This window comes from Lotus japonicus, chromosome 2, assembly GCF_012489685.1.
Source record: "Lotus japonicus ecotype B-129 chromosome 2, LjGifu_v1.2".
In the NCBI taxonomy this organism is placed as follows: domain Eukaryota; kingdom Viridiplantae; phylum Streptophyta; class Magnoliopsida; order Fabales; family Fabaceae; genus Lotus; species Lotus japonicus.
The window spans coordinates 14647791-14672340 of record NC_080042.1 but is presented as its reverse complement, the minus strand read 5'-3'; the positions used below and the strand labels follow the sequence as shown (position 1 = coordinate 14672340).

Below are 24550 nucleotides of genomic sequence, written 5' to 3'. Positions count from 1 at the left end.
TGACGTTTTAATTTTTTTTCATTTTTTAAATAAATTGCCAACCATGTTGGCGTTTTCTTATTTTTTATTTTTTATTTTTGTTTTGCCAACTATGTTGGCGTTTTTTTACCTTTTTATTTTTATTTTTTTAAATCGCCCACACGTTTTTATTTTTTTTTTAAATTAGTAATTAAAATGGTATTTAATCAATTGATACTCACACACAATTTTGTGTCATTACTCACTTTTGCAGCACTTTGATCATAAATATTTAAACCGATATTTAAAGATAAACATATGCATTACATAATTTAGTTCAAGAGAAAGTTATTTTTTATTGTGGAGTCGAGCAGCAATGAATTTTTTCCGCACACGTTGGGGTCGTTGCCTTCGAGGTTCTTCGAGCACTTGATTTTCATTTCCTTCATTTCCGGTTGGAAGCACATGACGATAAACGTCATTATCTTGTTGTGGAAGTGTTGTGGTAGCTGGCATATATGTTTACACCCATTGTCAAATTGTTTATCAATTGAGTAATGACACAAAATTATGTGTGAGTATCAATTGATTAAATACCATTTTAATTACTAATTAAAAAAAATTAAAAAAACGTGTGAGCAATTTGAAAAAAAACAAAAAGCTAAAAAAAAACTAAAAAACGCCAACATAGTTGGCAATTGTCAGAGAAAACAAAAATTAAAAATTAAAAATAAGAAAACGCCAACATGGTTGGCGATTTATTTAAAAAATGAAAAAAAAAATTAAAACGCCACTACTATTGGCGATTCTTTAAAAAAATTGAAAAAAATAAATAGAATTACCACTGTAAGTGACGATTTATACTAGATTAGTAAATAAAAAAAAGTATCCCAAAGTCATAATTTCCAAAAAAACTATACTACTTGGTACAAAAGCAGCTTATAAGCACAGACATATAAGTAATCTAGACTATCAGAACAGATATTCAAGTTGGTGCCGCAAGGCTATGGGCACATCTACTTTTTAAAAATGCTAGTATTAAGATTATAATATGACACCCTACCCCATTGTACCTATTGTCATATCCTTATTTTTTTCTCATCACATATCATATATCTCTCAGGTATATATGCACTTTGAGTGTGCTAAAAAAGCATGTAAACGTGATGATTCATTTTCGGTGATGACGTTTTTTACTTAACCTTTGCTTCATTTTCTACTCTCATCGTTCCAGAAAGATGGTTGTTTTAGTCAATCTCCAATTTTTCCAAAATGTTTGTTGTTTTAAAATACAATGCATTTGTTTCTAATTTTTTTCATATATGCCGTCATTTAATAAATTTTTCTCACTTATCACATTTCATATCAACCAACCACAACTCTTCTCTATCAAGTATCAACTTCATTTTTCTCTCCAACTTTATCTAATGTAGAATTTATTACTAATAAAATTAAATAAAAGTATTTTAGTAACATTGTACTATCAATAATTATAATTTCACTCTTTATGTCACAACCTTAAACAATAATCTTTCTAGAATGAAAACAGTGCCTATTTGTCTCTAATCATTCACTCACATCTCACATCTCACATCTCACATCACACATCATATTATTTTATTTTCTCTATTTTTATTACCTCTTTTCTATTTAATTAATTTTTCACTTAAAATAAGGCATGAATGAAAATTATTTGCCCTAAAGAAAGTGTATTGACAATGCCTAAATAGAAAAAGTTAAGAAAATAGTAGTAAATTATAGAAGATGATGATGACATGATTCTCGGATCCAATTCCATAATCTGTTCCAAAAGTCAACGCCTTCGGTGGTGGTCCCAATTGCTTTTTTAGTTGCTTGTTTTGTTGCTGAGTGCTCTTTCCCTTTTATCACTCCGCGTGTTTTTCTCATTGACTGCGTCACCATCGGCGCACTTTTTGTTATATTGCGCCCAGTTTCAGCAATCACATGTGTTTCACACTTTCACCTCATCTTATCCTCGTGAGCTCTCTAGGAAAGTGCCGTAGACACTCATTTAGAACCTGCTTAATAGCTGGTTTAGTTTTCAATTTAAAAAAAAATAGAAATAATAATTTTTAAAATTATTTTTCAGAATAAAAAAACAGTTTGAATAATGACATATTTTCTAACATTAAAAAACTGATATCTGAAAAAAAAAAAAACTGAAAGCATCTTTTAACTATTTTTTTTATCCCCACAGCCGACCGCCGTGAGACTAATCCTTCGAGGCTTTGAGATCACGTTAAGTGGGTAGGCCTCTCACAACAAATGCTTCAATTTTAAAAACTGAAAATGAGAATTGTTTTCAACAAATTGTAACAAATAGGTTTTCTAAAAACTGAAAACAGTTTTGAAAACTGTAAACTAACAGGACCTCAAACCATGGACGGACTCATTCATAGGCAAGGTGCCACACCAGTTTTTTTTTTTTTTTTAAAAAAATTATCTAAGTTTATGAGGAATGATGGATGGGAAGAATATCTAAGATTATGGAAATCTGCAATAAGCATCATATTGATGTGCCTGATTTGGATGCACCGTATGTGCAATGGAAGAAACTTAGACGACATGCTATCACTTCTAGTATTTCTGATTTGCATCATTATAAACATGATTGTTTATTTAGTGTTTTAGATTTGCAGTTGCATGAGCTCAATGCTAGGTTTGATGAAGAGAATACTGAACTTTTATAATGTGTTTCATGTTTGAGTTCCTCATCATCATTTGAAGCTTTTGATGTGAAAAAATTATTGAGGATGGTTGAACTTTATCCAAATGATTTTGTAGATGTTCCGGAAGTGGTAGTGCGGCATCAGCTTCAGAGTTATGTTAGAAATGTTTGATGTGATCCAAAATTTGCAAAGTTAAAAGGACTTTCAGATCTCTATGCAAAACTTGTGGAAACAAAAAAGTGCAACACATTTGATATAGTTTATAAGCTTCTGAAGTTGGTTTTAGTCTTGCTAGTAGCAACTGCAAGTGTGGAACGTGTTCTTTTAGCTATGAAGTTTGTGAAGAGACAGATATGTAACAAAATGGGTGATCAATGGTTAAATGATCGTCTTATAACTTTTATAGAAAGAGATGTTCTTGGAACAATTAACAATAATGTTATTTTGACTCATTTTTAAAAAATGGATAGTAGACGATTTTCATTGTAAATATACTTCATTATATTTTTAATATATTTTAGTCTATAATTTCTTTTAAGTTTAGTCACACTGATATATAAGGTCTGGATCCGCCCCTGCCTCAAACACACTCTTATAAAGACATTCTCTTTTACTTTTTTGAATTTTATCCCACAATTAGCAGTCATGTCATGTGTTATCTAGACGAAAATCACATTAAATGTGTATTTTTTTTATCAAGTTCTTTTTCATATACACCCTTCAATATTAAATCTGATATCTTTATTAAATGCTTAAAATAATGAAATACTTTTACGGTTCTTAATAAACTTATGAGTGAAGGGGTAAATTGATCTTTTAAAGTGTTAAATGTTGACAAGTTCGTTCCTAGAAGAATGAAATGCTTCTATAGTTCTTGATTATGTAATATGTCGGTTAAAATAGTCCTACGATAACCGACTCACTGATGTTTTATTTGACCACATGAACTAAACTGTCTTACACAATTAAAAAATAACACAAGTAAGTCTAATTTTACTATTTAACCTAAACTTATTAAAAAAGGAAATTAGAGTCAAAGGGTAAGTGGAGGCTCACGGGATTGAAGATGAAAGAGAGGAGAGAGAAAAATGGAAAGAATAATAATATTGCATTGCAATATTGCAGAGTGGTAGTGCGTAGCAGGCAGCGTAAAACTCCAGCCTCACCCTCCCGTGTCTCTGACTCAACGCTCCCTGTTTTGTCAATTGTCATAGTCAGCGTGCGTCACTCATTCCCAAACACCAAATCCTCATCGCCCACACAACTCCACTTTCTCTCTCTCTCTCTCTCTCTCTCTCTCTCTCTCTCTCTCTCTTTTTTTCTTTTCCATCGAGATTCTCTTCTCTCTTACCTACAACACTCACTGTTATTTTCCCTGTCAAACCAAACAAAACAAAAAGATTCAATTCTTCTCCCTTGTTCTTAACCTCATGGAGGGTCTTCCTCAAGGTTACCGCCCCAACGTTGGTGTCTGTCTCATCAACTCTAATGATCAGGTTAATTTCTCTTATTTTCTATCTCTTATATGTCTTGCTCAACTCATAATATTATTAAGAATCTTGAGCTTTTGTTAAAACTGCCAAATATTAATGTAGTAGTGTCTTGTCTTCAGTCTTTACGTTTTCTTTTTCTGATTGCTTGCTAATTTTGGGTGATCATTTAATTATGTTTCTTGATCTTATTCTGGTGTGGCTTCTTTTATTGTTTTGTAAAGTTGCATAATTTTTAACGGCTTTAAGAACAGCTGATTTTTCCCCATTTACTTATTTTAAATTAATTCGATGGTTAAGATTTATTCATCCTTTATTGTGATTTTTACCCTCTATTTTTTTTTTGTTTTTTTGTTTTCTCTTCTTTTTTGCTCAGTTGATAAGGATCTCGGTTTTGGTTTGTGATTATTTGTTTCTTAACTATATTTATTATGTGTGTTTGGGGGTTTGTGGTTTGGTTACTTTAAATCTTTAATTTATGTATTCTTGATCTTATACGCCAAAAGTTTAGGTGAGGTGCTTTTTTCCTTTTGTGGGTATTGACTTCTATTATAGTAGCATCGTTTTTAACGGCTAAATAGGAGGAAACATGACTCTCTTTTATTTTTCTCTAAATTTTTAGTTGTTTTCTCATTTTCTTTCTGATGTTAATTTGTCTCTTTTAACACTGCTTAACATTGACTCTTCTTGAGCAGATAGCACAAAGTTACTTAATAAGTAAGACTCGCCTTACCAAAAAAAAAATTAAATAAACTCCAAAGAATATATTTACCAACCAGACTGTAGGACTAATCAGAATCCATAAAAAGATTTTCGTTCACTTTTATATGTTGAATATTGGGTGCTAACGTCCATTTGCTTTGGTACCTAGATATCTAATATCTAATATCTAAACATAGCCTAAAATAAACTCCTTGGTTGATCTGTTTTTCAATTGTTATTATTGCAATTGAAAAACAGACGGTAGGACTAATCAGAATCCATAAAAAGATTTTAGTTCACTTTTATATCTTGAATTGTGTGCTAACGTCCATTTTCTTTGGTACCCAGATATCTAATATCTTATATGATTATATTTATATCTAAACATAGCCTAATTGGAGTCAATTGCAAAGTGTTTCCCCTCCCCAGATTTGGAAAATTGGAGTCTATTCTATGCTCCGTTCTTTTCCCATTCAAACCTTTCCATTGGTTTGTGAGCATTTTTCAATAAGCTGCTTCCATGTTTGAGCTTATCCAAAATGTTAGAAAATGCTCTCTAGCGAACTGGTAATTTTGGTCTTGAGATTCTGTCTTTTCTTTGTGTGTGTGTGTGTGTTTTTTTATCGGCCAAATTTCCCCTCCCTGGACCTTCCCCTCCCCAACCCATATGTCTCCCAGCACTTACCTCTTGATGTGTATATCTTAGAAATTTCACTTAATGTTCAATGATTGGTTCAAAACAGATATTCTATAATTTTAACCTCTTCTATGACTTGAAATGCAAGGTTGTTTTCTTTACAGTTTGCACCAAAGTACAGTTCTTTTAGTTCATGATGGTTATATGCATGAGCAAGGGAAAATCATGATTCTAATTTTGTTTTGCAGATTTTTGTGGCTTCTAGATTGAATGTTCCAGGAGCATGGCAAATGCCTCAGGTGAGCTCACATTATCCACTAAGTGCGTGTTTGGATCAGCGTTTGTCACAATTAATTTTGCTGAAATTTATTAGTGTAAAAGTGAGTTGAAAGTCAAGCATTTTATGTTTAGACACATTTATGGAAAATTGATTTTGGTGAAATTCAGTTGTAAATCTCACAATTGATTGTTCAACGCAAAATCCACTCTCTGTAGCTTCTACTAGAATTGATTTTGGGTCCGAAAACAATGCTCCAAAATGACTCAAAACAACAACATTTTCATCTAGAAGTGATTTTACTCTACCATAATTGATTATGGGTCTCCCAAGATGAAACCAAAGACACTCTAAATACGCCCAAACATGACATTGTTTCTTAACATCCTGATTCGTGTAAAGAAATCCTTCTATAAATGCATAATCATTACCACTTATCATCCATTTTCCACAACATAAAGTTCCTAGTTTATCTGGGTTTATTTGGGCTATAAAGTATACTGAGCTATCTACTGTCTGGAATGAACCTAAACTTTTGATTGAAATTACAGGCTTAGGCAGAAAAAAGAGAGGAAAATAGGGTCTTCATAGCTCATACTATTCTGAATTATTGATATAAGATTTTTATGGGTCCGAAAAAACATTAACTAAATGCTCTTGTCAATACTCATAATTAGGTTTATACTGGTAAAAACCCAGCTCACTAAGGTTAAGAACTTAATATCCCTAATATTTATACAATTATAATGTTTAGATTGCCTTGGTGACTCACATTGGAGTCGAAGTCATTGTAAAAGTTGATTCTTTGATGAATTGGCTATCTATGTGGCATTATTAAAAAATATACCCCCCTGTTTATTGCCTGTTATGTGCAAATAATTTTGTAGCTCTTTATTTTATGGTATTAAAATTTTCTGCTAAAATTAGCTTTTCTGTTTGGGCTTCTCAGGGAGGAATTGAAGATGGTGAAGATCCCAAATCTGCTGCCATTCGGGAACTTCGAGAAGAAACTGGGATAGTATCTGCTGAGATAATTGCTGAGGTTTGTGCAAAAACTTTTCTCTTTTGAATTTGGTTTCTTTTGCAAAAGCAACAAATGTTTGTGCTTAAATCTAATCTCAGCTATCAGTGGTATGGTATCTTACCACATTCATCTATTTGAGTTCCAAGTAATTTTACTATTGTGTAATAAAATGAACAAGACCAATGTCTGAGAAGCAGTGAACTCGAACACCCGGAATCAAATTGTAGATAAGCATTTATGAATCTTGATGATTTTGCACATTATATAGAAAATTCTTTAATCATTCTCTGATAACTGGGTCGACGTTAGTCTTCTGCATTTGACGGAGCTCTTGCATTACAGGTTCAGAATTGGTTGACATATGACTTCCCTCCTGCTGTGAAGGCTAAAGTAAATCGTCTGTGGGGAGGTGAATGGCATGGACAAGCACAAAAGTGGTATGAATATTATTATTTCATTTGCTGACAAAGCCACACACATGACACTTTAGTAGAACATGCCAAATTTTGACTTTTGGCCAGTTTATATGATGATGGATATCGAAAACTTATTTACCATGGTACCTATGTTCCCTGCTTCAACTACCCACAGTGACAATTCTGAATGCATTTGTACCTATGTTATGAAATTATTCAATACGATTTTTTTGTTGTAAAATATCCATTTTCTATTTCTATAATTCCCATATCTAAGGATCTGCTGTCTCTTCTTCATATCTATATCATATGATCATTTCCATTCTCTATCAATGCTTTATTTCCCTTTTAATTTGCCAATTTTGACTATCTAGTGAAGTTATAGCAATAAACACCAAGATGATCATTTCCATTCTCTATCAACGCATTCGGTTTTAAGTAAATGAACCAATATGAGGATCCGGATGCATAAATGCAAGTGTTGGTTGAGCTGTCTAATATCAAGTCTATAGAATTTGTAACCCTGTAGAACATTCTGCAATTGAAAGCGAGATGAGTGTGTGAAGAAGCCTGTACAACTTGAATAGGTGGTAACATTTTAGATTGATAGTGTATAAAGAGAGATGGATAGTTGGTCTGTCTAATATTGTAAAATGCGAAGAAAGAGTTTTTGATGTTGTAAAATCTGAATTCATTGACCAAGGGTTGTTTGATTCCTTTTTCATTTTCTGAATTTAAAAATTACTTTCAGAATCAATTATTAAAATCTATTATTCAGAAGAAGAAAATAAATTTGACTTGAAAACTAGAAACAAAAACAGAAAGCATGTTTAAACTGTTGAGATTTCAGTTTTAAAAATTGAAAATAAAAACTGCTTTTAAGAACTGTTTTTTAAAACTGTTCACATGAAATGAGTTTCTTTTTTGTTTTCTTTTTCTATATTAGAAAACTGGATACTGTTTTACAAAACAGTAATCAAACTGGCCCTTAAGGTATTCTCTTTACCTGAAGGGCAATGGTAGAAGGGAATGCTCTTCAGTAATTGACAAAATTAAGGCCAAGAAAATGAAGAAAAAGAAAACCTGAGTGTGTTAATCGAGACACCAAAATCCATAATATATGGTGTTTGCTTTGTGATCTGTTTTCTAGTAAAATTTGGTGTTTTGTGCACATGAGGTTGTTTGATCTAGATTTGCCAGGTTTTGTGCATGTTGTGTCAATTGTATACTTTAGTATATATAGGAGAAATCACTGACATGCCAAGTTAAAATAAATATGGAATAAATTGCAATTAGATACTGTTTTCTGAACTTTTTACTTTCCAGTAGTGAGAATGAAAGTTTTCGTATTCATCCAGCTATTTGATTGTACATTTATCAAAGCCTGTATCTCTTATTGCTTCCTTACAGAGTGTTTTCATGTGTAATTTCTACCTGACTTAATTTTCTGACTATTATGAACATTTGATAGGTTTCTCATGAGATTAACAAAAGATGACAACGAGGTCAACTTAGCAAATGGTGAAGCAGAAACAGAATTTGCAGAGTGGAAATGGACAGACCCTGAAGAAGTTATTGAGCAGGTTAGTTGGAACGAGGATGGAAATGAGTATTTAAATGAGACACAATTTTATTAAAAGAAACCTCATGGTTAATAATATCCTGCAAATTTTGGTATTTGACCTAGCTCAAGGGTTATCTGGTAATCCATGTAGCCGATCTCACTTAGTGAGATAAGACTTTTGTTGTTGTTGTAAAAAACCTAATTTCTTATAACTGATTACAGGCAGTGGACTACAAGAGACCAACATATGAAGAGGTGATAAGAACCTTCAAGCCTTACCTTCAAGGGAATTCAATATCTGCCAAATGTAAATCTACTAAGTGGTGAATCATATGTGTGTGTATTTTAGTTCAATCCATCTTCATACCTAATTCCACTTACTGAGTTTGGATAGCACTCAGCTATTGTAAATGGATCATAGTTAGAACTGCACTTCCCCTTTAGGTACTTGCCTTTTTGTAATAATAAGATGGGTGCAAATGCCTAATTTATTTTCTGAAACTTGCTGTGAGGATGATTGTGAATGTGTATAGAACTGTTCAATAAAGTTGGAAGCATGATGGTGCAAGATAGTGATCATGATTTAGTACCAAAGTTCCGGGAGCAATTTTTATAGGAAAGACTGAATGTTGAGGAATTACAACTGTCTCACTTTATGCTGCTTTTACAATGACTGAAATATATGTTACTTTTGAATAAGATTCTTGATGAAACTGCCACTGAGTGCTTAGATTTTCAACTGTTATTTACTTTTCTACATTTGAGGGGTAATCAATCTATCTATATAATAATATACTAATGGAAGGTTTTTTTCTAGAATGTTTTGCCACGTGTCACCCCATATCATCCCAAAAAAAATATACAAATTTTGTTTTTCTTAACTTTGAAATACATATTTTTATACATATATATTTTTTAAAACACTATTAAATCTGCATTTAATTTTATATCCACGAAATTAAATTTGTGAATATTTTATTTATATTTGTTTCAACATTTTAAAACTCATCTTAAAACCAAATATTGAACAAAAACCCATCATATATAAAAAAATTGCAATATTAGTGAATATTTTATTTATATTTATTTGTGAATATTACGTTACATATTTAAAAAAAAACAGCATTCACATTACATATTTTTTTAATATTTGTGAATATTTTATTTATATTTGTTTCAACATTTTAAACTCATCTTAAAACCAAATATTGAACAAAAACCCATGAATAAGATAAAGATGATTGATTTGAAAGCTATAATATCCTCCGTTACGGTATACTTTTTTTTTTCTTAACTGAAATACATATTTTTATACATATATATTTTTTTAAACACTATTAAATCTGCATTTAATTTTATATCCACAAATTTAAATTTGTGAATATTTTATTTATATTTGTTTCAACATTTTAAAACCCATCTTAAAACAAAATATTTAACAAAAACCATCATATATAAAAAAGTGCAATATTTGTGAATATTTTATTTATATTATTTGTGAGTATTACGTTACATATTTAAAAAAAAAAAAAAAAAACATCATTCACATTACATATTATTTTAATATTTGTGAATATTTTATTTATATTTGTTTCAACATTTTAAAACTCATCTTAAAACCAAATATTGAACAAACACCCATGAAAAGATGATTGGTTTGGAAGCTATAATATCCTCCGCTACGGGTTTTTGGATTCTCAAACCTTCTTCACCCATATAATCTCTTCTTTGTAATACCTTTTCTATGTCTCTTATTCTTTCATCTAAAACCTTTTCGTTCTAACTTTTTGGGATCTTCTAATCCTCAATAAGTAAAACAATGTTCTTATGTATTCACCATTTTCTTCTTCCTTCCCTTTATAATCATCTCTTTTTTTCATCTTGCAACAGTTGTAGCGCCATTTCTTCCATTATGCGAGGTAAGAGTGTTTTCATTTTTCTACATTTTCGATTGGACATATAGTTCTTCCTCCAACCTTTAGGCTTTAATATCATAAAACCGTTCATTGTGTTTCTACCCTACTATAACTACTTTCATCTTCTTCCAAGTTCTTAAATATTAACAAATTTTTCTCTAAATACAAATATTGTTTTTTCTTAATATTGTGTTTTTGAAATTTCTAAACTAATTGATTCTTACTATTACTATGAAATTCCTTATTTTTAATCCTTATTATTTGCTTTTTTATTCCTTACTTTTTTCAAAAAAATATTTAAATTTAAAATATATTGGGGGAGAGACCGTATTAATTGTACATATAAAATTCAAATTTCTTTCATTATAGTAATTATTTCGAATCTAATTGGATTGTAATTAATACTACAATCTAATTGGTCAGCTCAAACTACAGCAACTTTCAGGCTCGCGGCAATGAGGAGCGCTGTCATTGGAGCGGAAGAGATGGGAGGTTACAATCTCGCAATTCTTGGTCGAATGACAGGTTCTCACAGCATCTCCAAAATTCTGGTGGTGGACATAATCAGTGGCAGCGCCCAGATCATGATCATCGGCGAGCAACAACGAACTTCCAGCTAGGGGGAGGTCCTTCGCGATCACTGCAACAAAAAAACATTCAGAGAGCTTCTATTCAAAGACAGGAACGACTTTGTTGCTGGCCTGGGTGATCGGATAACTTTGGCGAAATTAAGCGCAATTTTTGGGAGAGCAGGAAGATTGAGGAATGTGTTCATTTAGTTTAAGAAGAAATTCCAACGAAGCTTACGCTTTGGATTTGTGCGCTTTCAGAGTGATGATGAGGCATGGACGGCGATTCAAATGTTTAATGGCTTACGCCTAGAAGGTAATTACCTCGTGGTACAGAAAGCAAGATTCCAAAAATCTCCTCAATCGACAAAGGTGTCGTCTCCTAATCGTCATCAATTTGAAATTCAAGGGAAAGTTTGGCGACCAAAGGCACTGTCTAAGCAAAATACCACTGTAAAAGTTAGAACCAAGGAAAATGATGAATCTGCTCAACTACAGGAGCCTGCAGGAAAATTGGCAGCGTGTCAATAGTGCTTCACAGCCGCTGATTTGGATGAGTCTTGGTTCCAACGGTGTGCACAAGCTCGCACACTTACGACAAAGCCCGTCGATGTTATACAAGATGACTTGGCAAAGATAGGACTGTACAATTTCTGTCTGATTCCACTTGGTGCTAATGAGGTCTTGCTTGAGTTTGAGAATTAGGAAGAGATGCTGGAAACAATTTCGGAGTGTGGCAATTTTTTGGCGCGGGAACTGTCTGATGTTAAACCATCCACAATACTAACTTTTGGCACTGCACACCTTGTTTGGGTCCGATTGTGGCAAGTACCGCTGGGTTTATGGACTGATTCTTTTTTCACTGCTATGGGAAATAGACTGGGGAGTTTTGTGGAGACAGACGCAGATTCTTTTTTCATTGTTAATGGTTTTCAATATAATTTAACATATTAGCGTATAGGTTTACTAGTTTGTTTACATATAAGTATGTTGATAGATGTACCAATCTTACTATGAGAAAGACATTTAAATTGACTACCATTTGCAAATAAGAGATAAGACTTTCACGAAGGTTACGTAAAAAAGAAAGCCTATAACCGGAGAAGACGAGGCACATGCCATTGGCGGCATGAACAATTTTGTGGGATTGAACGAACCAAGAGAAAAGATGTTAATGGTTTTGGTAGTTGAATTAAGTAACATCAAACTCAAAATGTACCAGCAACCTTGCGTAATTTTCAAGTACACGAGTCTACAAAGCCATAACTTATTAAAAAATAAAGTTGAGGATTTTGGCTTATTAACTAAGTAAATATGAAGAATGAACATTTGCATCCACCAGTGTGTTCCATTCCAATGTCCTAGTAGTATTCACCTTGTATGGCATATTTGAGCTAAGTGAACAACTATTATGTGATTCATTATTCGCTCATCACTTGTGGTTAATTAATGTTGATTTTTGGTGTAGTAATTTTTGCACATCTATGAAGCGTTGGGGCAAAGTGGCAAATCTCACATCGAAAAGTGAAGGAAATGTAGTGAGGAGCTATGGTGTGGCAAATACCACATAGAAAAAGAAGGCCCACATCGTCTAAGAAGGATTGGAGAGAACGTCTATGAGAAGTAGTTCACAGCGGTAGATCCCACATCGTATAAGGAGGTAAAGTAGTGAAGAGCCTTGGTTATAAAATTGAAGTGCGATTGGTTTCCGTTACCGTTATTCATGATTCACGGAAATAATGACAGAGAGAGTTATTTAAAAGATTGGAGATGGATTTAGTTTTATATTCAAATAATAATAATTGAATGTGTTTCCAAGTTCATCTCCAAACCTTTCAAATACTCCTCTCTCTAAATCATATCTAGTTTAAAAAGTGGTTGTATTTATCTCCTTAACAAAGTAGAAAAAATGGTGAAGAGCTTTGGTGATAAAATTGAAATGTGTACCCCACATCGGAGATAGAGAAAAAGTACTCAAGGAGATATTGTTATAATGCATTGCATGGAAATTCTTTCGAGATGCAAACCACAATTACAAATATCTTTATATTTAAATTTCCACTTAAACATTACTCATTTGTTTCGAATAAAAAATTAAAATAAATGAATAGGTAGCGTATGCTATAGTTAGAAATTTTAGGTGCCGTTCAAAAACTTTGTATACATAAGACACTTTTAGAATTTTTTTTTTATAAGAAGAGGCTATTTGGTTAATATAAATAATTTTGTTATTGCTATAGTATTTTCATATTTCATATTTCATTTACATAAGTTAACTTATACAACGATTTAATGACATTAATTAATTTAGAAATAGATTTATGACTTATTTAAGTACTCCCTCCGTTCCTAATTATAAGACCTAATACAAAAAATTCCTCTTATTAAGAAATCATTAAATGTGTCTAATTAGTGTATTAATTTTTTAAAAATGCATATATTCTTCCAATATTTACCTTTTGTTATTTTTCTCTCACTAATTAATGGTAAAATAAAAAAAACTTCTATTGCTATTGGTCAAATGGGTTAATTTGATCTTGTACAAAAATAATAATTGGGCTAGTTTCTTTCAAATGGCCCACTTACCTTTTTCTTTGATTTGGAGTCTTTAGGGGCTTTTGTGCTACCCTTAGGGTTTTTACTTCATGATTTCAGCTGGATTTTTCAGCTTAGTTGTATGAGTGTGCATGCTTGTCTCTAATTGTTTACTCTTTGCATTGCGATATCGCTCGCTTGAGATTTAGTCTCACATGTTGTAAATGCCGTCAGGCAACCCTTTGGGTATTGAATGGAATTTCTACCATTGACAAAAAAAAAAATACAAACAAACACAAAATAAAATCAATGCCTTTTTTCCTTTAAATATCATCATCATCAGACATAGAATGTGGGAATTTTTTTTCCTTCACTTTGCTCCCATCTTTCCCTTCTCCAAAAATCAAGTTCTCAAGCTCCACCACTTAACCTCCTTCACCTTTCTCATTCTCTCATAAAAACAGCACCTCCATCATACCCATCCTCACTTCAGTAGCATCGCCTTCATCCTCTGCAACCAATCTCATTACCTTCGATTTTTTCACAATCTCTACAGCTGAACTCATCAAACTCCTTCTTTCCACCATTAAAATGACACCACCATAACAACCTCTATTCTTCACCCAGCCACTCTGGAGCCTCCGCTCCACAATCAGATCTCCTTCGCCCTCGCTTGGCCGCCGCTATGAGGCGGCGGTCCTGTGTCGTGGCAGTTGAGAGATTCTGTTTCCGGTCGATCTCGCCGGCCCTCGTCGGAGCACCGCCGAAAGGGGTGACTTCGACGTCGTGGCTAGCGGTGGTTGTCGCCGGAACCCGGTCCTGTACCATCACAGTCGCGCGCACGGAGGGGAGGTGGCTACGGTTCAACAACAAAAAAGGGAAGAAGCAGGACCAGAAGAAACAGGAACGATAGCAGAGAAAGAAAGAGCGTGAAAAGAAAAAAATGAAACTGAGGATAATGAGTTATGTTATATACACACCTCTCTACTTTTTTTCCACCTTTATTTCTATTTATTTCTCTTTTCTCTATCCATCAAATCACCTATCACATCTGTACTTTCTGGAGGCCTTTAATATACACAAGTAAAAACTTGTGTAAGGTTGCACAAGCACCTTTTGACTTATTATAGTAGGTTTCCAGGTTTTTTTTTAAAATAATTCAAAAAACATATTTTATTAATCACAATATTTATACTAATCTTTTTCATTATCACCTTAACAACTAAAACCCAGAAAAAAATTTATTTTCATCCTATCATCCAACAAAAACCCTTAACCATCAGTCCATCAGAGCAGAAGAAAATTCTCCATCTTCACTACAAGCATAAAACCCTAGCTGCCACCTCTTCATCTCTCCCATGGCTGTGCCGCCACCACCACCTCCTTCTCCCTCCTGACCTCGTTTCCTTCCTTCTCAACCGCACCCCCACCTCTTCTCCTTCTTTCCTCAACAAAACCGCGCCACCGCCACGCGCCACGCTCCTCCGTCACAAGGTCCGATCCGACGTTGTTTGGTTGTGGAGCTCCTCAGATCTGGGTTCCATGCGGGTCTGCGGTTTGGTTGTGGAGTGGTGACCGATGGTGATGGGTTTCTGCGTTGTAGATAAAGGCTAAGTTCAGGTCTGATTTGGTTGCGGTGGTCTCGCGGTGGTTTTGGTTGATTGGGGGAGCATGGAGGCTTCCTTGATCTGGAGGTTTACGAGATCTGGAAATGAAAAACCCAGATCTGTTTTTGCAAGGATTGAAGAACACCATGTGGTTCCTTTCTTATATGATTGTTGTTGTGGGGTATTGTTGTTGGTGAGGGATCTGTGGAGGAAGAGGGTTGTTAAATGACATGGGTGCGTGTGTGTCAACTCCCCAAGTTTGTGTTGGGGGAAGGTTGAAGAGGAAATTAACCGCAAGAGGAGGAGAGGAATATTATGAATGAGATGTTGGTGAGGACTGCACAAAAGGTTTACCAGATGGGAAAACAAATTGCTCACGTGCCAGCATTCAAAAAATATCAAAAGTTGCTTTGTTAGTCTGAAGTTTGTATGACTCATTGGTTTTCCACTATACTTTTTAATTGTTACTGCATAGAGCATTAATTGCTGAACTGTGATAAGAACTTTGATCAATACAGGCAAAAAGCTGAAGGTTATGATGATTTTGGAGTTGAAGGTTCATGTGTTCTTGCCTAAAACCCCACCCCAGATCCAGAAAAATATTTCAAAATCCAGATCCAGGAAATGGATGATTGCAGAGGCAGAGAGCAATTTTCATTGCAGAGGAAGGAACGGTGGTGATAGGTGGGGAGAGAGGAGAGTGAAGTAATTAGGGATAATTAGGTTAAAAAAAAAAGAGTTTGATGGGTTAAAAAGCTTGAAGCTTTGTCTGAGGAATGAAGAAGTTAAATGATGAACATGAATTTGAGGATGAAGATCAACTTAGATGTGATTAACCTAAATCCGTAATTAACTAATTCACTAATAAATATATTTTTTGTTTTTCAATTATTTTTTTAAAAAAAAAAATTTGAAATCTATTACCATAGGTCAAAAGGTGCTTGTGTAACTTTACACAAGTTTTTACTTGTGTATGTTAAAGATTTCCTTACTTTCTCTCACATTTTTCCTATCTCTCTCTTCCTCCACCTCTCCACACCTCAAAAATGAGGTGTGAATATATAATTATTCGATGATAATGATAGGTGGTAATTAAAATTTTGAAATTTAAAACACACAATTAATGTGAGGGGTATATATGGAAGAGTAAAATACCTTTTGCTAGATTATTGTAAAATGTCTTATATTTAGGAACATAAAAAATCTAAAACTATGTCTTATAATTAGGTACGGAGGAAGTATCTTAATAACCCTCTTAAGCAATATCTCTAGTTCTAGTTTTGTGGGTAGGAGAAATCCTTCATTGAAATAGTTAGTCCACCATGAAGTGAGTGTTCTCGGCGAATTTCTTCTTTGGAGGATACTTATAAGTACCATAAGGTACCTAATTATGATTTTAAATAGGTTTCAGATCATAACAAACCAACATAATCTTAACTTATTTTCATCCATATATTATAGCTTATAATATTGATAGTTTGATTATATATATATACTTATTTTTCAGTATAATTTAACATATTAGTGTATAGGTTTGCTAGTTTGTTTACATATAAGTATGTTAATAGATGTACCAATCTTACTATGAGAAATACATTTAAATTGACTACCATTTGCAAATAAGAGATAAGACTTTCACGAAGGTTACGTTAAAAAGAAAGCCTATAACCGGAGAAGACGAGGCACATGCCATTGGCGCCATGAATAATTTTGTGGGATTGAACGAACCAAGCAAGAGATATGATGTTAATGGTTTTGGTAGTTGAATTCAAACTCAAAATGCACCCGCAACCTTGCGTAATTTTCAAGTACACCAGTCTACAAAGCCATTACTTATTAAAAAATAAAGTTGAGGATTTTGGCTTATTAACTAAGTAACTATGAAGAATGAACATTTGCATCCACCAGTGTGTTCCATTCCAATGTCCTAGTAGTATTCACCTTGTATGGCATGGTTGTGCTAAGTGAACAACTATTATGTGATTCATTATTGTTGTTACTTTTGGTTGTCTTCATTTTGTCAAAAACAACTTGATGTCGAAGCAGATGTTGTGACATCTGCCTTTGTGTAGCACAGGACATTAGTCCATGACTTGGAGTGCTTATGTGTGCCTTGAAAATCTGGTGAAGATTTTATTTTTGTTTCTTACGGTGTAAGTTGTTGTATACTGGTTATTTATTGTGGGCTGGTTTAATTGTTGAGGTAATCTCTGATTGAGGATATGTCTCTATTGTGTTAATGTTTGATTTAATTGTAAACGCAATCATTTATTCTGGAGATTGTGTTTTGATTTGCTGCTGTTGGACTACTGCTTCAGCCTCTGGAAACCCTAGTGTGGCCGCTGAAGTATATATATATATATATATATGAAGACCTAAAACGTGAAGACGACTGAAGCTTTTTGAGAGAAATAGATCAAGTGTTTTAGGGTTGTTAATTGTGCTAGTCCTTGTGTTCGTTGTGAACAAACCTTGATCATTGATTCTTTAAGGCAAGGTTGTGTTATGTGTTCTTGAGTGTTAAAACTCTGATTGTTGTTGTTCTTACCAATCACTGTGGCAGTGGTTGAGAGAAAGTGAGAGGGGCTCTCATACTTAAGTCGATATACTAAGTCGAAATACATTAGGTAGATTAGGAAGAGAACTATGAGTTGTGGTGTTCATGAGTGTCTGTAGTTCCTATATCTTGAGATAGTGGATTTCCTTCCTTTGGGTGAAAACCCTCCAGACGTAGGTGAAGTTTCACCGAACTATGTTAAAACCTTTGGTGTTGTGCTTTGTTTATTTTATGCTTGTTTTGTTTACTGTTATTCGATTTTCGAAGCAATTGCTTAAGCATCACGTAGAACATCTGCCATACGGGAACTAGAATTTCAATTGGCATTAGAGCAGGCACCCTGTTCTGTTTGGGTGAGCTCCAGGGAAATAGATTCAGCTCTCATGGAAGATCAGTCAACAGGCCACCAAGGAACAAACTGAAGGGAGTTCTATCAGATCACTGAGAAACTATGACTATTGGAAAGTTCGCATGACATCTTTTCTCAAGTCAATTGACAACAAGACTTGGAAAGCCATTGTCAAAGGATGGAAACATCCAACCAAGGAACAAACTGAAGGGAGTTCTATCGGACCACTGAGAAACCTGAGGAAGAATGGACAAAGGAAGAAGATGAAGCTGCTCTGGGAAACTCTAAGGCTTTGAATGCTATCTTCAATGGTGTTGACAAGAATATGTTTTAGACTCATCAATACATGTACTGTTGCCAAGGTTGCCTGAGATATTCTGAAAACTACACATGAAGGAACTACCAGGGTGAGGATGTCTAGACTTCAAATGCTTACTACTCAGTTTGAGAACATGAAGATGACTGAAGAGGAAACAATCTCGAATTTCATATGCGTGTACTTGACTTGGCTAACTCATCTTTTTCCTTGGGAGAACCTATGTCAGATGAGAAACTTGTGAGGAAAATCCTGAGATCTCTGGAATAATTGATGAACCTGACTCTAGTGATGAGGACATAACTGATGAAGAACTGGCTGAAACCTACAGGTTATTGCATAGCAAGTGTAAGGAAGCATGTAAACGTGTGAGAGAGCAGGAAAGTGAAATAGAACAGCTAACTACTTAAAAGGAGAAGCTGTATGAGATCAGTAGCAAACTGAAAGAGGAAATTGATGACTGGAAATCAAAGCTTGAAGACATTGATACTCTAGAAAAGGTAAAATTAATGGGTGTTAATGCAGAATTGTGGGAGGAAGTTGCTTCTTTGAAAAAAAGCTTGAAACCACACACAAATCCCTTAGGATACTGAACAATGGCTCAGATTTGCTCGATGAGATCCTCAAGGAAACAAGCAAACAAGGGAGAAGCTTGTAAAGGTATTGGTTTTGACTACATGACTGTAAACAAGGAAGGTCAGAAGGTTCCAAAGGAATTTGTGGTTGCTGCAAAGCAATCTGAATTCAAGAAACCAATCAACGGGTTGTTGTCTGGACAAATGTCTCAGCATGTACCTCAACATGTGACTTCTAAGTACAAAAGTGTCAGAAGTGCCCCTTGGAGATGTCACTATTGTGGAAGAAATAGTCATATAAGACTTTACTGTTTCAAGTTGTATGGTTATCCTCAGATATCAAGTCAGCCAAGGAGCTTTGAGAGTACCCAAGTGAAAAGGAAATGGAAACCCAAAGATGAAGTCTCAAGCCTGATTGCTCACACATCCTTTAGAGCCTCATCAAGGGAAGATTGATATTTTGATAGTGGTTGTTCAAGACACATGACAGGATACAAGAGCTATTTGGAAAATATCAGAGGTCACTCCAGCAGTTTTGTCACTTTTGGAGATGGATCCAAAGGGAAGATCAAAGGAATTGGAAGACTTGTAGGTTCTGGATCCCCTGATCTAACTGATGTGTTACTTGTGAAACAGCCAACCTAATCAGCGTAAGTCAACTCTGTGATAAAGGGCTTGATGTGAAGTTTAGCAAAACAGAATGTGTTGTTACTAAAGATGATCAAGAGGTAGTAATGAGAGGAGTCCGATCCAAGGATAATTGCTATATGTGGATCTCACAGGAGAAATCTAACTTTTCAAGGTGCTTATTGTCAAAAGAAGATGAGATAAATCTGTGGCATCAAAAACTGGGTCATCTTAACCTCAAGATCATGCAGAAGATCATCACTGAAGAAGCAATAAGAGGTCTGCCTAAGTTGAAGCTAGAAGAAGAAAAAATGTGTGGAAAATTCCAGATAGGCAAACAAACAAAGATGTCGCACAAGATGCTCCAGCATCAGACTACAACAAAGATCCTTGAACTCTTGCACATAGATCTCATGGGCCCTATGCAGGTTGAAAGTATGAGAGGAAAAAGGTATGTATTTGTTTGTGTTGATGATTTTTCCAGGTATGCTTGAGTGGACTTCATTAGAGAAAAGTTAGAGACATTTGAAATTTTCAAAAACCTTTACTTGAAAGTTCAAAATGAAAAGAGCAGTGTCATTGTAAGAATTAGGAGTGATCATCGGAAGGAGTTTGAGAACTCTAAGTTCTCTGAATTATGTGGATCAAAAGGAATAAGTCATGAGTTCTCTGCACCTATCAGACCTCAACAAAATGGAGTTTTTGAGAGGTTGAATAAAACTTTGCAGGAATCAGCCAGAGTCATGTTACATGCTAAAGAGATTCCTTATCAGTTTTGGGGTGAAGCAATGAATATTTCTTGCTACGTACATAACATAGTTACTATTAGAGCAGGAACATCATCTACTCAGTATGAATTATGGAAGGGAAGGAAGCCTACAGTGAAATACTTTCATGTTTTTGGGAGTAGATGCTATATTCTTGCAGATCGAGAGCAAAGAAGAAAGTTTGACCCTAAGAGTGATGTAGGATTATTCATGGGATATTCAACAAACAGCAGAGCCTATAGGGTGTATAACACTCGCACAAAGACCATGGTGGAATCATTCAATGTGATTGTAGATGATGTGCCAAGTGAGATGAAGGAAAGCATTTTAGTGGAAGATGATGATGGTACTGAAAATGCAGATGTTCCAGCAGATGGCCTGGAAAACGTATATGGGACAAGTGCAAATGAGCAGGAAGTCAAGTTGGTCACTTCAAATAAAGCTCCTTCAATCAGAATTCAGAAGATACATCAACAAGAAAATATTATTGGTGATCTTCATGAAGGTGTAACAACTAGATCCGGGAATCTCGCTCATGCTTGCTTCATATCCAAATTGGAACCCAAGAATGTTAATGAGGTACTAACTGATGAATACTGGATTAATGCAATGCAAGATGAAATGGTGCAGTTCAAGAGAAATGAAGTCTGAGAGTTGGTGTCTAGACCTGAGGATGCAAACATAATTGGCACAAAGTGGATCTTCAAAAACAAGTCTGATGAACACGGTTTTGTCACCAGAAACAAAGCAAGATTAGTTGCTCAAGGCTATACTCAGATAGAAGGAGTTGATTTTGATGAGACTTCTGCTCCAGTAGCCAGACTTGAATCCATTAGACTCTTGTTAGGAGTGGCTCGTTTGAAGAAATTCGGATTATATCAGATGGATGTAAAGAGTGTTTTTCTGAATGGGTACTTGAATGAGGAAGTTTATGTTGAGCAGCCAAAAGGATTCATAGATCCTCATTTTCCTGATCATGTGTACAAGCTTAGAAATGCATTGTATGGTTTGAAACAAGCACCAAGGGCTTGGTATGAGAGACTCACTGAATTTCTTGTCAGCAACGGCTATTGCAAAGGTGAGATAGATAAGACTCTGTTTGTAAAGAAGGATAAAGAAAAGCTCATGATTGCAAAGATTTATGTGGATGATATTGTTTTTGGGGGAATGTTAAACCCGATGGTGGAGCAATTTGTTCAACAAATGAAGTCTGAGTTTGAGATGAGTTTAGTTGGTGAACTGAACTATTTCTTAGGTCTGCAAGTCAAACAAATGGAGGATTCTTGTAAGATCAAGTTTTGATCTAGTAGTACAACTCTATGTTTTGATGATTACAAGTTAACCTTTTGATATGAACAATTGTGGTACTCTAACGTGTTTTTCTGAGTGTGCTATTTACAGGCTCTGACCTCAACTCAATCTCACACAAATCAGAAGCACTGTGTATAAAGAGTGACCCAAGCAACGCTTTCGCATTCACCATGTTCAGTATGAACAGTGGAAAAGCTTCAGAAGTTCTGAAGCTATACAAACTCTGATGAGGACTCAGTCACTAGAAGTTCTGAAGATCCAGAAAGTCTGATAACCAAGAAACACTGAAGGCTCAGATATTCTGATGGTGTAGAAGACTCTGAAGATCCAGAAGCTGAATAGTGGAAACTCTGATGTCCAGAAGCAAGATACTCTGAAGACCTTGTTCTTCCCTCTGAGTTCAGAATCAGAAGAAACAATGGTCAGAGGATCTGGGCTTTCCCTCTGACTCTGATCAACCGGCTTCACAAGTTCCAATATGAAGCATTCCCCTGATCAGAAGTCTCCTAGGTTTAAAGGTCGCGTCGCTATCCAAGTACAAAAGCAACTGTACCTTCCTGACGACCTACCTAACGTTCTCAGCCACAGCAGAAGCTGGATTTTCCAGAACTGCCCTCCAACGGTAGCATTTCCCATGCAACGCTCAACCCTAATCCTTGGAGTATATAAAGAGGCTGAAGACTGAAAGAAACGGCTAGAAGCATTCACATACGCGCAAGACAAACTTAAATTCTTCTAAGCTTTCTTTCATCTGAAATTCATTGAGTTTACTATTAGCTTTTTAGAAGCAAATCTCTTGTAAACAATTCTTTGATAAACAGTTTGTTTAGTTCCTTTAGGAGATCAAGGTTGATCGGATCCTAGAGAAGACTAAGAGAGTGAATCTTAGTGTGAGCTAAGTCAGTGTAATTGTTAGTCACTTGTAGGTTTCAAGTGCAGTTGTAACTCTTACCTGATTAGTGGATTGCCTTCATTCTAAGAAGGAAGAAATCACCTTAACGGGTGGACTGGAGTAGCTTGAGTGATTTATCAAGTGAACCAGGATAAAATCCTTGTGTGCTTTTCTATCTCTTATCTTTAGCACTTAAGTTCTCGAAAGATTTGTCAAAATCTTTAAGGTGGAAGCTTTATACTGAAAACGTTATTCAAACCCCCCCCCCTTTCTACCGTTTTTCATACCTTCAATTGGTATCAGAGCGCAAGTTCTGATTACCACACCTAACAGTGTTCAGTGATCCGGGCCGGTGTGAAAAACAATGGCTGCCACCACCAGTGAAACTCAAAGAGATGGTTACAATGCAAAGCCTCCTATGTTCGACGGTCAAAGGTTCGAATATTGGAAAGATAGACTGGAAAGTTTCTTTCTGGGTTTCGATGCAGATCTCTGGGATATTATTGTGGATGGCTACGAGCGTCCAGTTGATGCAGATGGCAAGAAGATCCCAAGGTCAGAGATGACTGCAGATCAAAAGAAGCTGTACTCACAACATCACAAAGCAAGAGCAATTCTTCTAAGTGCTATTTCCTATGAAGAGTACCAGAAGATTACAGATCGTGAGTTTGCTAAAGGCATTTTTGAATCTCTGAAGATGTCTCATGAAGGAAACCAGAAAGTCAAAGAATCAAAGGCATTGTCTTTGATCCAAAAGTATGAATCCTTCATCATGGAGCCAAATGAGTCCATTGAAGAAATGTTCTCCAGATTTCAGTTGCTTGTAGCTGGCATACGACCTCTCAACAAGAGCTACACAACAAAAGATCATGTCATAAGGGTCATCAGGTGTCTTCCCGAAAGTTGGATGCCTTTGGTGACTTCAATAGAGCTCACAAGAGACGTTGAGAATATGAGTTTAGAAGAACTCATCAGCATCTTGAAATGCCATGAGCTGAAGCGCTCAGAGATGCAAGATCTGAGGAAAAAATCCATAGCCTTGAAATCCAAATCTGAAAAGGGTAAGGTTGAGAAGTCAAAAGCTCTTCAAGCTGAAGAAGAGGAATCTGAAGAAGCATCAGAAGATTCTGATGAAGATGAGCTGACTCTGATCTCCAAGAGACTCAACCGAATCTGGAAGCACAGGCAGAGCAAATACAAAGGCTCTGGAAAGGCAAGAGGAAAGTCTGAATCCTCAGGTCAGAAGAAGTCATCAATCAAGGAAGTCACTTGTTTTGAGTGCAAAGAATCAGGGCACTACAAAAGTGACTGTCCAAAATTGAAGAAGGACAAGAAGCCAAAGAAGCACTTCAAGACAAAGAAGAGTCTGATGGTGACATTTGATGAATCAGAGTCAGAGGATGTTGACTCTGATGGTGAAGTCCAAGGACTCATGGCTATTGTCAAAGACAAGGAAGCAGAGTCAAAGGGAGCTGTTGACTCTGACTCAGAATCAGAAGGAGATCCTAACTCAGACGATGAAAATGAGGTATTCGCTTCTTTCTCTACCTCTGAACTGAAACATGCATTGTCTGATATTATGGATAAGTATAACTCCTTATTGTCTAAGCATAAGAAGCTGAAAAAGAACTTATCTGTTGTTTCCAAGACTCCTTCTGAACATGAGAAAATTATCTCTGATTTGAAAAATGATAATCATGCTTTGATCAATTCTAACTCTGTGCTTAAGAACCAGATTGCTAAGTTAGAAGAAATTGTTGCCTGTGATGCC

The 24550-nt window shown here is 35.1% G+C and overlaps 1 protein-coding gene across 1 annotated transcript; it reads left to right on the top strand.

Annotated features, from left to right (window-relative positions):
• Positions 1 to 3806: 3806 nt before the first annotated feature.
• Positions 3807 to 9395, top strand: LOC130737647 (nudix hydrolase 25). The gene is made up of 6 exons (XM_057589462.1): positions 3807 to 4144; positions 5726 to 5776; positions 6704 to 6796; positions 7121 to 7215; positions 8666 to 8777; positions 8981 to 9395. Exons 1-6 carry the CDS (start codon positions 4079 to 4081, stop codon positions 9083 to 9085), a joined length of 522 nt encoding a protein of 173 aa, XP_057445445.1. The 5' UTR covers positions 3807 to 4078; the 3' UTR covers positions 9086 to 9395.
• The last annotated feature ends 15155 nt before the right edge of the window (positions 9396 to 24550 follow it).